This window comes from Pinus tabuliformis, chromosome 4_1 (assembly GCF_031772625.1).
Source record: "Pinus tabuliformis cultivar Carrire ecotype Pingquan chromosome 4_1, CPIR1, whole genome shotgun sequence".
Classification (NCBI taxonomy): Eukaryota; Viridiplantae; Streptophyta; class Pinopsida; order Pinales; family Pinaceae; genus Pinus; species Pinus tabuliformis.
The window spans coordinates 736,769,298-736,786,886 of NC_142303.1; the positions used below are offsets into that span (position 1 = coordinate 736,769,298).

At 40.5% G+C, this 17,589-nt stretch overlaps 1 protein-coding gene across 2 annotated transcripts in view; it reads right to left on the minus strand.

Moving 5' to 3' along the window:
- The window catches only part of VHA-A (vacuolar ATP synthase subunit A), a 125,749-nt gene that overhangs the window by 42,544 nt on the left and 65,616 nt on the right, over window positions 1-17,589 (minus strand). For both annotated transcript variants that reach the window (XM_089420294.1, XM_089420295.1), the window contains exons 2-7: window positions 12,276-12,402; window positions 11,660-11,715; window positions 11,486-11,542; window positions 10,219-10,330; window positions 9,984-10,021; window positions 9,761-9,862 (exon numbers count right to left, since the gene is read on the minus strand). In XM_089420294.1, coding sequence (XP_089276420.1) covers window positions 9,761-9,862; window positions 9,984-10,021; window positions 10,219-10,330; window positions 11,486-11,542; window positions 11,660-11,715; window positions 12,276-12,402 — 492 coding nt within the window. The remainder of the gene's footprint in view (window positions 1-9,760; window positions 9,863-9,983; window positions 10,022-10,218; window positions 10,331-11,485; window positions 11,543-11,659; window positions 11,716-12,275; window positions 12,403-17,589) is intronic.

Consider the following 17,589-nt stretch of genomic DNA (forward strand, 5'->3'; position numbering starts at 1 on the left):
CTAACAAAGTTTGTTCTTAAGTTAAATACTCCAAAAGACTTGGAATATAAAGATCTCCCTTGAGATACAAGAATATATATTAAAATGTACAAGTAAGAATGATGCTACAAATGAGAGTGAGGGGCCTACTTACATATTAGGCAGTGCCTCTTCATGGAAGGTCATGTCCCATTTCGACATGTCTCTTAAGTACTAATTACTAATTAACTAATCACTCTTACAATTATCCTCATTATATATATATATATATATATATATATATTATTCGTAACAGGTTGCAGGGGAGCACCCCCCGTAAACCCGCTCCCGAAGCGCAATCCCTTAAAAAAATTTGCTCCCTAGTTTTTCGGGAACGAACTAAGGAACCAGTTGAGGAGCGTTTGCTCCCTCACAGCGCCTGGAGCAGATTTTTTAAGGCAGGAGCGGTCGGGGAGCGATCGCTCCCGCCTTAAAAAAATTGCTCCCCGTGGGCAAAATTGGCGGGTCGCGCAATAGGCAAGGGGGGGAGGGGAAGGGCCAAAAGAAATAAAAGGCCCTCCTCCCCTCCCATAATTCACCATTTGCACGTTGAGAGAGCAAGAGAGAGCTTTTGGAATTAGAGCTTGAGTTGAAGAGGAAGATTAAAGGAAAGATTGACAGGATTGCTTGGGGGTTTGAGGAGCTTGCAAGGGAGATTGGAGCTTGGGATTGAAGGCCAAAGAGATAGGATCTTGACTCTAATCTAGCAATTGTATTTTTTATATGTTCATTGTTAAATGAAAATGTTATCTTCTCACTTTCCCATTTTCATTCCTCCATTTTATTGTAGGAAAGAAATTATAACTTCACCAAAGTTCAAAGAATCAAAACTTAAAACATCATGGCTATATGGCTTGGCATTCTCTTGATGTTGATTCCTTTTTTTGTTATTATGGTGTTGGAGAGTTGAAGGAAGAGGGTTGATCATGATGAAAAGGATGAAAGGGTAGTGGTGGATTTGAAAACCCTGGAGAGGATTAGTACCTTGGTGAGGAGGAAGAGAAGAGTGGAGATGATGAGGGCACAAAAACGAAAGCAAACCACCCATTGTGGAAATATGTTTCTAGGCCTGAAGCAGTGAAAGGGGTTGGAACCACTAAAATTTACATGCCTCCATTGCAAAAACACTTACACAAGTTCATACACTCGTGCTAGAAAGCACCTTTGTGGGAAAATGCCATGGGATGGAGGTAAACAAGTAGGAATCAAACTTCTGCAAGTTCGAAAGCACAACAAAGAGCCAAATACATAAGGGAAGAGGAGAAAGCCCAATATAAATCTAAAAGATCAGAGGGTGACTTTGAACATGATAGCCCATAATCACATAGACAAATAACTACATCAGCATCCTCTCATGGCAATGGATATGGAGGCATAGGAACAAACATCCCTTTAAGTCATAGAACCATATCATATTTCCTTGACGAAGGGTTTAGGAATGATGTGGATTCAAAAATTGATCGGTTTCTCTATGCATGTGGAATACCATTCAATGTTCTTCGCTCACCTTATTGGCATGAAAAGGTTTCCGCCATTAATGATGCCCCTAAAGGATACAAGAGCCCTGGGTATGACAGGGCTAGAACTGTGGGACTTGATCGTGAAAAAGCAAAAATAACACACACTTCGCGTAAAATGACAAATTCTTACAATGAGCATGGGGTATCCATTGTATCAGATAGATTGACGAATGTAAAAGGCAAACCATTGATAAGTGTTCTTGATGAGTTTCAGAACTGTTATCTCTATGGTTTGCATCCTTTTGATATCTGCAACAGTGAAGTTCTTGTTCAGCAAGGAAGGTGAAAAGATCTGCAATATCAAGGGTATGGTCTTGTTTGAGGCAAGCAAACACCAAGTTTTGTGTTGTTGTGATTCTAAAATAGTCGTCTGTGCACAGTGGTTTTCCACTTGTGTCTAAAGGACCTGCACTATCTTAAACATTTCAAGGCCAACATTTGTCAACTCTGCCATCGGACTGGAAACCCTTTGGTCACAAAGACTTGGAGTCTACATAAGAGCCCTCCTAATTAACAATATTGTCCTGCAAGGTGAAGGCATCTTCAATGGCTAGGGTTGCTCCAACAGAGTTAAGAATAAACTAACACACTAAGTTTGATCGGTATTGCAAAGTCAAAGTGTTTTGTAAAAATCGAAGGTAATGAATCTACAACTTATAAGTTATGCCCTATGATAACACCAACACCCTAACTGGTAGGTTAGCAACCAAAAGAAGCCCCAAGGGTTAGTAACATTTGTTCAAACATCTGCCCAAGGCATGTTGCCAATGGGGAGGCCGTAGGTCATGGGTTCAAATCCAGTTGAGTCCCTACAGGTTACCACCTACTATTGTGGCAGATCGGTTGAGTTGCCCTCCATCTAAATGAAGGCTACAGGGAACCCCCCCCCCACTTGCAGATGCTCCCGAAGCACGCTCCAAATGGAAGCGTTGCAGGAACGACCCAAGGAGCCCGCTCACACCAACAACAAAAAAATGCCCCCTCCCTAGTGCTTTCACAAGTGGTTAAGCGCGCTCCCCAATTGCTCCCGTTTGGGAGCGATTTTTAGGAGCGTGCTCTCGCCAAAAAATATTCACTCCCTGGACGCTCCCTCCCTAGTGCTTTCACAAGTGGTTAGTATTTCTTTTGCAGAGAGGTATTGGAGCACCTATAGCTTCATCCACAATGTTAAAGAAACTACCTCAATGAAAACCTATTAAAACTGGCAACTAGGGCCAAACTCCATGTGGGTCTACTTATTCATGGCAGCTGATATTTTTCTTGGATTCCTCTCGTCGAGAGGTGTAGGATTGATCTAAAGATCATCCGATTCCGACATGTATTCATAGAGATATGAATTTATTTCTGTTATGGGGCAATTCCTCAAGGTAGGTCAGCAACCAAATTTCCCCCACTTGTGCTCAACATTTTAGTATAAAAAGAGGTGGCTTGCTAGTCATTTGGACACACGCTCTTCTTGTCATCTCTTCCTCTCCACTTGTCTTTGGGTTTTGGTGGAAGGAGGAGTCACTAAGAGAATACGTTCCCCTAGAGGGTTTGGGCTAACTCTAGACACTATCTAAAGAAAGTCTATACGCTGCCCTAAGAGGAGTTGCCCTAGCCCTACTTACAATCAAAAGGAGAAGGCTCTAGTGAAGATGAAGGTGGCTTCCACAACGCAACAAGGAGAATCCTAAACGTTGGTCTAGAAGAGACCTTTCTATCCTTACCCTAGCCGCAGTAAGGAAGTGTTTTAGCCATAGAATTCTGGCCGCAGTCCTGGCCCTAACTTTGAAGAGAATAGGACACAGTTTTATGTGCCCTAACTGCAGTCAGTTCAAGCCCTAACCATTGTCATAATATTGGCTCTCATACGTTGTTCAAAGGGTCCTAAATCTGTTGTCCTAAGGACAGGTCTATACGTTGTTCCAAAGAGACCTAGACACAGTTCTGTGTGTGCCCTAGTCTCTGTTCAGATGCACCCTAAAGACTGGCCCTATTCCGCAGCAAGAGGACTCTATGTTGCCCCAAACGCAGTCATCAAAGGTGTTATAATCTGCTATTTAGAAAGAGTCAAAGACACAATCAAAAGGAGGTCTTACGTGCTACTATACGTTGCCCATACGCTGTCATAGGAAAGGACCTTGAACATTGTCCTTAATTAACATTGTATCATGAAGAGTGTAACTATAGCCTAGCTGCTCTGCTAGGCTGCAAGCCATAGCAAGCAGCTAAGGCTGGTAATCGGATATAGTATTGCAGTGTAGTGATGATGGACATGGTGTGATAGGTGCATGGAGCAACATGGTGCAATAAGGTGCCTGGGACTGCGTGGTGCAGTAAGGTGCATGGAGCAGCATGGTGCAGTAAGGTGCCTGGGACTACGTGGATGTAGCATGATGATAGGCATGGATGTATAGCAGCAGCATGATGTATTGCAGTATGCATTGAGTGTATGATGGGTGCAGCATAGTGTAATGAAGGGTACAGCGAAGTGCAGCTCAGTGATGGGAGCAGCACTGTAATAAGAACAGCTCAGTGTTGGGTGCAGCTTGGATAGATATAGCACATTGTTGGGTGCAGCATAGTGATCATGAATGGTGCAACTTGGTGATGGAATCCCTTGTGTTCAGATCAGCTCCCTCATGTGTTATCTTCTTCGTGAAGATCTCTGCTCTTATTTTGTCAAGTCAAAATGTTGACTTTTGATGTATATGTACTATCTCTCTCTCTGCTGAACTATTGAAGAACATAAGAAGAATTGATCAAGGGTTTCCCCACATTGGAGTTTCTCCCTGTCTGGCGCCATATCTTGTGTCCTCTTGTCTTGGCTTGTTTTCTGCAATTTATATTTATGTTCTATCTGCATTTTACTATCATGCTAAATGTGATTGCTAATCTGGAATTGATATTGAGCTAATATGGAAAATTGAAGTAAATTTGCTCTCAACATAGAACATACCTAAAATTAACATGGTATCAAAGGTGAGGTGAAGACAATGCCCAAGCAAGAGTGAAAGAGCAATCACCGAAGACAGTTGGAAAGGAAAAAAGGCTCAAATTCACCAAGGGTGATGTCGAATCGAAGAATATTATCCGAGTGGCGCAGCAGAAGCATCTGATGGCCTACCTAAAGATCACTTCAATGGGAAGTTTGGATCTAAGGGTGGAAGGAAAGGCAGATGCCTTGCTTGCAATAAGTTTGGCCATTATGCGAGGGAGTGTCCGAATAGAAGGGACACATCACTTGATGATGATAACAATCATTCCAGGGGCATCTTCAATGATCGAAGGAATGACAAGTACCATGACAAAGGAAAAAGGAATGTAGGTCATCAAGGAAATGGCTGACTCTTCAAAGAAAGCAAGGAACTCCAGGTATGAAGAATCAAATGTTGTTTCTGATAAGCTAAAGGAGTATTATCTTATATTGGCCCTCTCCACTACTTCTCCTCCAGACTCTTTGGGAATCTGGCTTATTGATTGTAGTGCTTCAAGGCACTTCATCGGATAGAAGGAAGCTCTCTCTAATTTGGTAGAGATGGAAACAATCGTGGGGATTATACTTGGAGTCAATGCCACCTATCCCAGAAAGGGTGTAGGGAATGTTACCCCTCAATTGAATGAGGGTAACACGATTCATTTACAAGAAGTTCTTTATGTACCTGATCTCAAGAAGGACCTAGTATCCATTTCGGCAATGGAAGTCGAAGGTTTCAAGGTGGCATTCATCGATGGAAAGGTACGTGTTTGAAAATGGAATTTTCAAAGATGCTTTTACTCATGGGTTCAGGGTTGGCAATTTGTATCACGTTGCAGGAAGTCCATTTAAGACCATGTCGTGTGACACATCTCTTCAATGGCACGGAGGTTTGCCCATCTTCATTATAAGGCGACTCAGATGGTGAAGGGGATGCTTGAATTCAAGAAGAGCATGAAGGTACATGTCCGAGATGTACCAAAGGAAAATTTTGCAAGGGGACCATTCCCCTCATGTAGCAAGTCCACAGGTTTGGAACAACCCGAGGGGTTTGAGAATCATGATCAGGGATCTCATGTATGCAGGTTGAAGAAAGTTCTCTATGATTTAGGGCTAACACCCTAATCATGGTATGAGAGGATTGACAGCTATCTAATGAAGCTGAGATTCACTAGGAGTGAAGCAGATCCAAACATTGCTTTAAGGTTGTGGATGAGAGACCTCTCATACTGGTACCTTATGAGGACGACCCCTTTCTGACCGGTGCAGACCCTCTCATTTGCAAATGTAAGAGGGAGTTGGATTCCGGATTTGGAATTGCAAGCCCGTGACTACCTCGATGAAGCCTAACTTTAAGAAGTAATGCGGTAGTGATGTCGAACCTTATTTGGGAATTGCCTCTGAGTTTCATAAACTCATACTAGCATTGATGTTCTTGGTGAACTCCCATCCGGATATATGTTTTGCAGTTAGCATGTTGAGCTCATATATGGTTGAGCCTCACTGGATTGGTGCCAAGAATCATTTGAGATATCTTCGAGGCACAATCTCTCATGGATTGAGATACACTACCGGAAATGTGAAGCTGCATGATTATTCTGATGTTGATTAGGCAAGCAGTGTGGAGGATCGCAAGAGCACTTCTGGGTGTTGGTTCTCTTTGGGTTCTGCTTCAATATCCTGGATGAATAGGAAGCAGAAGTCGGTTGCTTTGAGCACCAATGAGGTCGGATACATAGCAGTGAGTATGACCTCCTGTGAAGCTGTCTAGTTGTGGAAGCTCTTCAGTGAGCTGTTTGGACACGTATTGGACACCATCGTGATCTTCTTTGACAACCAGAGGGGGATTCGATTGTTGAGGAATCTCATGTTCTATGATTGCTCCAAGCATATAGACATTAGGTACCACTTTATCTGGGATATGGTACATCGAGGAGCAAGAAGGCTCCATCGCATTGGGACTGATGTGCAGGTCGTCGATATTCTATCGAAGCCCCTGGGAAAGGTCAAATTCTTGACTTTCTGAGAACGACTAGGAGTCGTGGAGAGACTCTCTCCTAAGGGTCCTGTATGATATGGACATTGAGCTCTGGGAGCTCCGGGGGGCTTGGGGGTACATCTTGGAGCGATGAGCAACCATAGGGTGAGTGGTTCAACCTTCCCCTAGTGGTCTGCTATGTAGGCAAGATGAGTGGTTCATCCTTCTCCTGCCGAGACATAGTCATAGGGTTAGTGGCCCAGCCATCCCCTACTGATTTGTTGTGTACAGGGTGAGTGGTTCAGCCTTCCCCTGGGATACCCCTGGCAACATGTAGGCAGGATGAATGGTTCATCTTCCCCCTGCTGAGACATCCTACCCATGCAGTCTAGGACTCATGGGAAGTACCTCTCATCTGGCCAATGGGTAGGGAAATGAGGATAGGGACCATAGTAGTACCAATGGAAGCATCGTGTTACTACCATACTCCCTATGCTAGGATGTTATTGATCTGGGATCAATTGGAACTGACTTCGGGTCAGTAAGACTGATATAACTCACTCTCTTTTGGAATTGATTTCAGATCAGTAAGAATGGTATGATACACTCTTTATTTGGAACTGATTTCAGATCAGTAAGAGTGGTATGACGCACTCTCTTTATTGGAACTGAGTTCAAGTCAGTGAGAGTGGTATGAGACACTCTCATTTATATGGGACTGACTTCGGGTCAGTAGAGGATGGTATGATACATTCTCGATCACTTCTTCTTCTTCATAGTTCAACAGAGCAAAGCAGTGCAGGGCACTAATGGCAGAGATAGTATAGTCTGGCAGATGGATTAGCAAATGGAGTTCTCCCTAGTTGAGAGGGAGTGTTAAAATTGGCAACTAGGGCCAAACTCCATGTGGGTCTACTTATTCATGGCAGCTGATATTTTTCTTGGATTCCTCTCGTCGAGAGTTGTGGGATTAATCTAAAGATTATGCGATTCTGACATGTATTCATGGAGATATGAATTTATTTGTGTTATGGGACAATTCGTCAAGGTCGGCCAGCAACCAAATTGCCCCCACTTGTGCTCAACGTTTTAGTATAAAAAGAGGTGGCTTGCTAGTCATTTGGACACACTCTTTTTGTGATCTCTTCCTTGTGCCCTAGTCTCTGTTCAGATGCACCCTAAGGACTGGCCCTATTCTGCAACAAGAGAAGGACTCTATGTTGCCCCAAACGCAGTCATCAAAGGTGTTATAATCCGCTATTTAGAAAGAGTCAAAGACGCAGTCAGAAGGAGGTCTTACGTGCTACTCTACGCTGCCTAAACGCTGTCATAGGGGAGGACCTTGAATGTTGTCCTTAAGTAGCATTGTATCATGAAGAGTGTAACTATAGCCTAGCTGCTTTGCTAGGATGCAAGCCATAGCAAGCAGCTAAGGCTGGTAATTGGATACAGTATTGCAATGTAGTGATGATGGGCATGGTGTGATAGGTGCATGGAGCAGCATGGTGTAGTAAGGTGCATGGAGCAAAGTGGTGCAGTGAAGGGTACAACAAAGTGCAGCTTAGTGATGGGAGCAACAACGTAATGAGAACAGCTCAGTGTTGGGTGCATCGTGGATGGATGTAGCACACTTTTGGGTGCAGCATAGTGATCATGAATGGTGCAGCATGAATAGTGCAGCATGGCGATGGAATCACCTATGTTCAGATCAGCTACCTCATGTGTTATCTTCTTAGTGAAGATCTTTGCTCTTATATTGTCAAGTCAAAATGTTGACTTCTAATGTATATGTATTATCTCTCTCTCTGTTGAACTATTGAAGAACATAAGAAGAATTGATCAAGGGTTTCCCCACATTGGGGTTTGTCCCTGGTTGGCACCACATCTTAGGTCCTCTTGTCTTGGCTTGTTTTCTGTGATTTATGTTTATGTTCTATCTACATTTTACTATCATGCTAAATGTGATTGCTAATCTGGAATTGATATTGAGGTAATATGGAAAATTTAAGTAAATTTGCTCTCAGCATAGAACATACCTAAAATTAACAAAACTAGGTAGAAAGCTTAGTTTATGTACACTACAACTTGAGGTTGTTGACATTATTGTGAGCAAGCTCGATTTAATAGAGCATATATCACTTGGGACAACAACCTGGAGGAGGATATTTTGGAGGATGGAACCTTACATTTAGAAGAGTTGAAAGCAAATTTCTTTTCTTTTCTTCGCAACCCCTAAAAAAAAATTGTTACTATTCAACACCCTTGTGAAAGTATGCGAAAATGAGAAGGAAAAGGGTTGGAACAACAAATTTTACATGCTCCCATAGTAAAACAACCTACACTAGTTCATATACTTGTGTAAGAAAGCATCTCTACGAGAATATGACATGTGATGAAAATAAGATTGTATGAGTCAAAGCTTGTGATCAAGTGCTAGCAAATGATAGGAATAGATACAGAAAAATATTGACTATAAGGCAATTTTCCTGAAAATTTCCTCTTGGTAGGTTTGCCCCTGAACCCCCGCCAAGGGGTGCTCAAAGGTTGTTGTCGCCCCCCTGGACCCCCCTACAACACTAGTGGGGGGCAAGCCCACCCAACCCCTCCCCCCACCCGTCAAGGACTGGGATCCAAACACGAGCGAAACAAGACCTCTAAATCAGGAATATAATCAGGTTGCACACCCAACATGATGAGAATCGAGATGTTGTAACTTGTTGACCTGTGGTTGATAAAGATTATAACTACTAGATGATTGATGTTATATGGATTAATCCATATTTTTATGCTTGCTATAAATAATTCATCATTCTACATGCTTTTGTTGACAAATATGCATCAAAATATATCTTATATAAAAATCGCTCCCAACCCGGAAGCTTCTGAAAATTGTCGCCCCACGCTCTCTCTTCCTAGCAGCCTTGATCCATATATTTCAGGGAAGAGGGGGAGATCTCACAAGGTTTTCCTTGGAAATAAAAAGAAAATTTTAGAAACAAATAGTCAATCCAAATAATTGATAATTGTCATCATTTTACATGTTCAAAACAATAAATCATAAAACTTTTGACCGCAATGTCAAACCAATTCAGGGCTCATAATATTGCCAAATTTCAAGTGTTCATCTTATATGTATATCCATTCTCACAACCACTATCTTTTGACAACATCTTGAATTTAGTCTGATACATGCAATAAAAACAATCTATTTTATTAAGCCCTCGTTTTTCAAACCTTCAAAATTTTACAAGATCCTGTTGGATGTCAGAAAGATCAAAGACAAACCTGAATGGTGTAATGACCAGGTGGTGCAACATATGTAACCTTGCCCATAGCTCCAGGAGGAACAGCAATACGGTGTTCCATCAGACTATTCTCAAAGACCGTCTGCAAAATAATTGGTAGTACATGAAAAGGCTTCATATTGAGCAGCTAAATAAGAGACAAACATCCAACACGTAGATAACTGTATAGTAGATCCCAGCTTTTTAAGGAGCCAAGTACACACCGCATATAAATCACCACCAGTTAAGACATCTCCAATAGCTGCAACACATGCAACGAATAAAGAATCTAAGATCTGAAGCTGTCCAATAATCAAAATCTGAGCTATAAATTGACCATGATGCTCCCTTCAACATAAAGCACACACATCCTCATATTGAAAGACACTGCAATATATCCAATTTACAACCAAAAGCAGTCCAGGAAAATACTATTCTTTTCAATCGTGTAAGCCTTACATAGCTTCTTAGGCTGAAAATCCCAGTTTGTGTCCTTGTCCAAAGCAGGCACAGCTACTCCTCGAGGAATATAGACATCACCAGACTTTATGGCAATCGCTTTTAAAGGCCTCTGCATTACAATAAACCAAAGAGGTCTTCATCAGGAACATATTGCTTAACAAATCCCACCATTAACAAAAAAAATATTTTAGACTAACCGAATTACTAACCCAATGCAGATCTGAATTCCAGCACCAATTAAATTAGTCATTTTAATGTTTGATGTTCTTCCTTTTTGTGGCTCAGTGGCAATATTTTTGGGGACACAGCTTATGAGTTAGATGGCCAAGGGTACTATATTTATGTTAGATGATCTGGGACAAATTCACTTGCATTTATGGTTTTTAAGCCAACTATAGTTTTGCTTGTGGTACCAAACCACATGGCCCCTTTTTTGTAAGAACGCCCACTGTGTTTGTGTATATATATTTGTGCATATCGGTCAATTTGGTGTAGCTCAAGTGGTTGTGAGGAAAATGTTACCCTTCCCACCTGGGTTAAAATCTCCGAGTTGTCTTTAGTGCGATTTTTTGGAAGTTTTTCCGGTGGAATTTTCCGGTCTAATTTCTCTAAAATCTGGCAGAAATTCATTGAAATCACAAGCTAGATGGGTAACTCCTGAACAATATAAGTGCCCTAAGGGTTTTTCAGGGTGCTGAACCCATATATACAGTCAATAAAAATTAATTTAAATAACACAAATCAAAATTTCACCTCAAATTTTTCCACCAGATTCAGCAAAGGAAACTCCAAAAAGTCACACTAAAGACAACTCCTAAAATCTCACTTTGTGATGTATTTGCTCTTAGTGAACCAATTGTTGATGATATATGTGATCTAGACATGAGTTGTTGACCTGGCCTTGTGCCATGAAGAATCTGGAGTTTACCCTGGGCACCATCCTCGGAATGAGGGGAAGTGCCCTAGTGGTTTCCAAAGGATATATTAACTAGCAAAAAATTCACACATTCACACATAATCATATAATTTTTTAAATAAATAAATCTAGCACAATCACCATGCACTGCAAACATGGAACAGAGAACCTGGCATCCTGCCTATTTGATATTTTATTGGTTTATTAAACATAATAACTGCGTCCACTAAAATCATTTTTTCCCATTTCCTAGTAGTGGAGCAACTAGAAAATAAAAAATAAAAAAACAATTACTAGGAAACATATGTCATGATAACAAAAGGGGTATGTTCAGGCAAAAAGACAAACCTGAATCCCATCAAAAATATTACCGAGTATTCCAGGTCCCAGCTCTACTGACAAAGGCTGCAAACAATACAAATCCTTCATAAATTTCCACTATTTAAATCCAACAGCAGAGTTCCTAAACCTACAGAGCAAAAGCTAGAATAATAGTTCTAGACTACTGATGATATTCAATACCTTATGTGTCCGTAAGACAGGATCATTCACTGTTAATCCTGCAGTTTCTTCGTAAACTGATTGCAGAAGATAAAAATGTCATCAGTCAAATCTAAAATTTCACTAAAGCTATTGATATAAATATTTTAGCACCTTAACAATTCTCCCATCACAGAAAATCATGCAATGTTTGTTGGTTGAGATGTGGTCCAGCTACTAGATCAGTGGGAGTTCACCACCACTGGAGGAGGTTCAATTCCCAATGAATTTCCTTGGTGCTCTGCCTGGGAATCCCCAAAGCGGCATATCCCAGGAGTAACAATTCCATTAACTCCAGCCCTGATCCCAGTAGATCAGTAGATTCTGGTAGTGGGGTTCATGGGGGAATAAGTCCCCGACTCCAGCCAAAAAATAAGGATTTTATCGATCAAACAAATAAATAAATATATCATGCAACATTTCCAGAAGCATAGTACACTAGAACAAATAAAGCGAAAACAAGCATTCCAAATAAAGATACTCATCCAATTCAAAGGTCTCCATGCTAAAGTTCAACAAAAATGTAAATTATTTGTAATTGTGTCAGTGAAAATCAGGGCCGAAGCACACAATTGCATCTAGTATTTCACAGCTATACCTTGAATAGTGGCAGAATCACCCTCCAGACGAATGATTTCACCGATAAGATTGTCATGACCAACTCGAACAAGCTCATACATAGCTGCCCCTCCCATGCCATCTGCCACAACAACAGGTCCTGACACCTAACAGTATCATTGGTTGCAAAAATTATGAATCAGTGAGTCATGAGATGCCACATGACTTCCAACAGAAATAAATTCAAAATGCCGGAAAATTTTCATCCACACCCAAGTTTGTCTGCCAGGTCAGAATATTAGTAGATAAATAACACAGACTATAGTCGAATGAAAATTTTCAACATTTTCAACAAAAGTTGAGATCATACAGACTATCTAAATTTTCAAGAAATTAGCAATAGGATGCAAGTGAAGCCTGTATCGCCAACACAAAATCTTATTTTCTGTATTTCAGCAAAATTTTAAAACTTACATGATTTCCATTAAAATTTCTATGGGTTTAGATGCATGGCACTTCTAAATCATGCATTCACTAAAGTTATGTCATTTAAAAAAAATACCTAATATTTTGAACTGGATTCAACATTTTATAATGCCAACATTGACTTCTATCTAATTTCTCCATCTCATGTTTAATAAATTCAATCCACTTTACAAGGCGTGCCGGTGACTCGTACAAGTTTTAAATATATATGCAGAATCTCCAATAAAATCATCATTAGATCTCCAAATCTATCAGCATTTTACACATCAAACTTGGAAAATTTGGGAACAACATTTTATAGTCATGATGTGGAACAACTTTGGAAAACATTGTTTCAGAAAGACTTTTTCAACATTCTTTGGAACTTAAATTAAACTTGGGTATTTTAAAAAAAATATATATTCCGCAATTGTTAAGCACATATTTTGAACTGGGATAAACATTTTATAATGCCAAAAATTTTAAGCACATATTTTGAACTGGGTTAAACTGTGAAAATTTCTGAATCTACACATCAGAAATTCTACTGCAACCACTGGTTTATCATCTCCTACTTGCTTTTACATTCAACAAGTTATTTAATTATTTAAATAGCAATGAAAACACTATTGCAGACTACACATACATACAAATCATGAACTGAAATAGAACTAGACAAATACACAAGGTAGACCGTTATTTTTGGACAATCGTCCCCGGAAAAACCCAATGCGGGAAAACCGGTGCAGCATATAGAGGGTTTGTATCAGTGAAGACAATATTGCCGATATTCGGAAATATCGCGATATTTTCAGGGAGACGAGATATCGCCGAGGAAATATCGCGATATTTTGTCTCCCCGAAAATATCGCGATATTTCCGAAAATATCGCGATATTTCCGAAAATATCGCGATATTTCGAAATATCGCGATATTTCAGGAAAATATCACACTACGATGGAAAATAGAGCCAAGCATGGAAAAAAATTCGCCGCCAAGGCTAGAAAAGGCCAAATTCGTTTTTTCCCTCATTTTGTTTTCTGATTGTTGGAGAAGGAAGGGGAGAGCATTGTGCTTGCTATCAAGGATGATTTGAGGGTTGAATAACCATTATCGCCACCAACAACGAATATTTTATTGAACAAAGATTGAAGAACAGTGAGACAATCTTCATTTCTTCCATTAACAGGTATGTTCTAATAAACCCCTATGTATCTAATTTTTTTGATAGATTTAGGGTTATTCTTGCTTGCCTATTTGCCTACAAACGTTTTGCTTGGGCTTTTTTTCCATTTGCTATGATTTTTATGCCCATGAGCAAATGCAAGGGTTTTCTCCATATTTGGACAGCAAACTCCATTTTTTTTTTACTTTCAAAAGCACGCTCTTATTGTCATTTATGATTTTTCATTGAATTCACATTGCAAATAATGTAGCAAAAAAAAATATTTTGTAAAATGAGGTGGTTATTACTTATTAATTCCTAATTTTTTTTGGTGCCCTAGGCTTGAGTTAGCTCACTACAAAATTCAAATATGCCAAAAGCCTTGGACCCATTTTGGGAGTATGGGGAGCCTGATGGTGGGACAAATCGAGCATATCTATCATGCAAATTGTGTGGGACCAGGATGACAAAAGGGGTTACACGATTGAAATACCATCTGGCTAGACTCACTGGACATGATGTTGGGATTTGTACAGTTTCTAGTCCGGAGCTTATACAAAAAGCTCTTGAAGCAATTGATGAAAAAGATAGAAAGAAGGAAGAGACAGAAAGAAACAAGGCTAAACGTGCAAGTAGATCTTTCGGGATATCTTCTTCTAATTTTGATGCTGAGGGTAGTGGGAGAGGCTCCACAGCATCACCTGCTACTGTTATTGCGAGGTCATCATTTTTTGTTCCGCGAACAAGACATGGAACACAACCTAGCATAAAATCAATTGTTAAAAAAAAGGAGAAGCAAGAAGCAGATAGAGTCATGGGGAGGTGTCTTTTCTGGAGCGACTTACCTCTCAACATGACCAAAACCAATCCATTTTGGCAGCCAATGTGTGATGCGATTGTTGTTGTGGGCCCAGGGTACAAAAATGCTACATATGAGGAGTTGCGGGGGCCAATTCTACAAGCAAAAAAGCAAGACATCAACTCTAGATTGGCGGAGTTGAAAAAAACATGGGAAGTTTCTGGATGCATAGTGATGTTTGATGGTTGGAAAAATAAGAAGGGTAGGACCCTTCTAAATTTCTTGGTACATTGTCCTAAAGGTACCATGTTTATTAAATCCGTGGATGCATCAGCACATATCAAATATGCAGCAACGATATGTGAATTGTTAGATGGGTTCATTCGGGAAATTGGTGTTGAGAATGTGGTGCAAGTCATAACAGACAATGCAGCTAATTATGTGTCTGCAGGCAAGATGCTTATGGAGAGGCATCACACATTGTTCTGGACTCCGTGTGCAGCACATTGTATCGAATTATTGCTTGAGGATATGGGGAAACTCTCCTTTATCAAGGAGGTGGTTGATATGGCTAGGAGCGTCCCCAAGTTTATTTATAACCTTGGTTTTGTTCTTAGCCTCATGAGGAGGTTCACTAGAAACGAGTTGCAGCGTCCTGCGATCACACGTTTTGCCACAAACTTTATTACTCTTCAGTCTTTGCTTCACTGTCAGTTCGAGTTGAAGCAAATGTTCGTTTATAATCACTGGCGTAATTGTAGATACAACAGGAGACAAAAGGGGAGAGCCATTGCAAAAATGGTGTACTCTGACACGTTTTGGCAAGGAGTAGAATAAGCATGCTCAGTTAATGAACCTATAGTAAAGGTTCTGACATTGGTAGATGGGGAGAAGCCTGCAATGGCTTATTTGTATGAGGCCATGGATAGGGCCAAGGAGGCCATTCGTTCTTATTATGCAGATAAGGGTTCTGCTGGCCTTGATAGGCATATATGTTATGGGATGTGATTGATAGTCGATGGACAAGGATGCTTCATCGACCCATTCATGCAGTAGCACTCTTCTTCAACCCCGCATTTTCATACAAATGCAGCTTTGATTTTGATGGCAAGGTGATGGAAGGGCTCCATTCCTGTATTCATAGGATGATACCTGATCCTGAGCTTCATAGCAAAATCAATCGCGAGATACAGTTTTATCGGGATTGTGTTGGCCTATTTGGCTTTGATGATGCTATTAGGGAAAGGACCCTCTTCATGCCACATAAATGACAAGTCATCACTCATTAGAAATTAGAATTTTTAATTCAGAATTTCCTTACTTATAATTCTAGTTTTTTAAAATTCAATTATGTAACTTTTATTTGAAAGTTTAATTATGTTTAAGTTTTTAAATTTTTTATTTCTTTATTTTATTGTAGATATTTGGTGGCGAAGCTATGGTGCAAGGGCATCAAATTTGCAAAAATTGGCCATAAGAATCTTGAGTCAAACATGTAGCTCTTCATGGTGTGAGCGCAATTGGAGTGTATTTGAGAAAATACACGCAAAAAAGCGCAACAGATATAACTTTGAGCTCCGACTTCGAGTGAAGCAAATAGAAGCACCAATGGATCCAGATGCCATTTCCTTAGACAATATTGATGTATTGTCTCAGTGGAGGGTGGAGTCTGAGGAGCCCATCTTGGAGGAGTCACCTTCATGGTTAGAGCCAGATGATCCATTAGAACAAGGGCAACAAGAGGAGGAGGAGGTGGAGAAGGAGGAGGAGCACGAGGAGGAGGACACTGTGGGAGCATCAGCATCAACACCATCTGCTATAGATATAGGAGAGCACAGCTCCATACCTAGCACTCATTATTTGACATTAGGTGCAGAGGTAGAGCCAAGGCCTTCTACTACTAGGGGCAGGCCTGGCAAACAACCCATCATGTTTTCCCGTAAAAGGGAGAGAGGGCAGTGATTTCAGATAGATAGTTGTTAGTTTTATCTGTTTTGCTACATATAACTCATGATGATGAGATACTTTTATATATCTAATGTTATTTTGTATTGGTTCTCCACATTTGGGTCCTTGATTGGACAATTATCAAGGATCAGCAGAATTTGGTATCACCTTTGATGTATCATTTCTATTTGACATCATATATATATCAGTGCTTTCTTCACATTTATGTGCCAATGTGTTTATTCCATGTTGTTATTGCTTTATATATTTCAAAATCTGAAGAAAAAAAAAAATGAATATATTATGCATTTTTTATGCTTGCCGATATTTGCTAATATTGTCGATAAGATGTTTTTTGGACCCTTGCCGATATTTTGCCGATACCGATATTTTCAACACTGGTTTGTATTATTAAGCAGATTTTTAATACAACTAAGGTGTCATATCCAGATCACCCAACAGAGAATAACCTCGGCAAAAGTACCTCTATCTAGTGCTGGGCAGCGATGGCTGCTCCAGGCTCTGCGCTGGAACTGCATCACTATGTCAAAGCTCTCCCTCTGCGTCACTGCGTCAGAGATCCCCCTCTGCGTCACTACGACACTGCGCCAGAGCTCTCCCGCTGCGTCATTGCATCACTGCGACACTAAGACCCCTTAGCCTCCACTACGTCACTGCAACAGAGCTCTCTTGGTTCTTCTCTGCCTCTCTGCTATGTATTCTCTGCCTTGGACTGAAGTCCCTCTGCCGAACTGCCCCTCTCACTACAACAGATCACTTGTTCGATTTTCTCAGCAAACCTCGACCCAGAAAAATCGAACTGACTGATCTCTCAAGTGTATTTCCAACTGACTCTCAAGCCTCCTCTTATATTTTTCATGTTGATGAATCAACTGCCGAGATTAAGTCCCTAATCAACGGCTAAGATTAAAATAGACTTGATCCTCGTCACTTAAAAATTTCTCGCCCATATTCTTA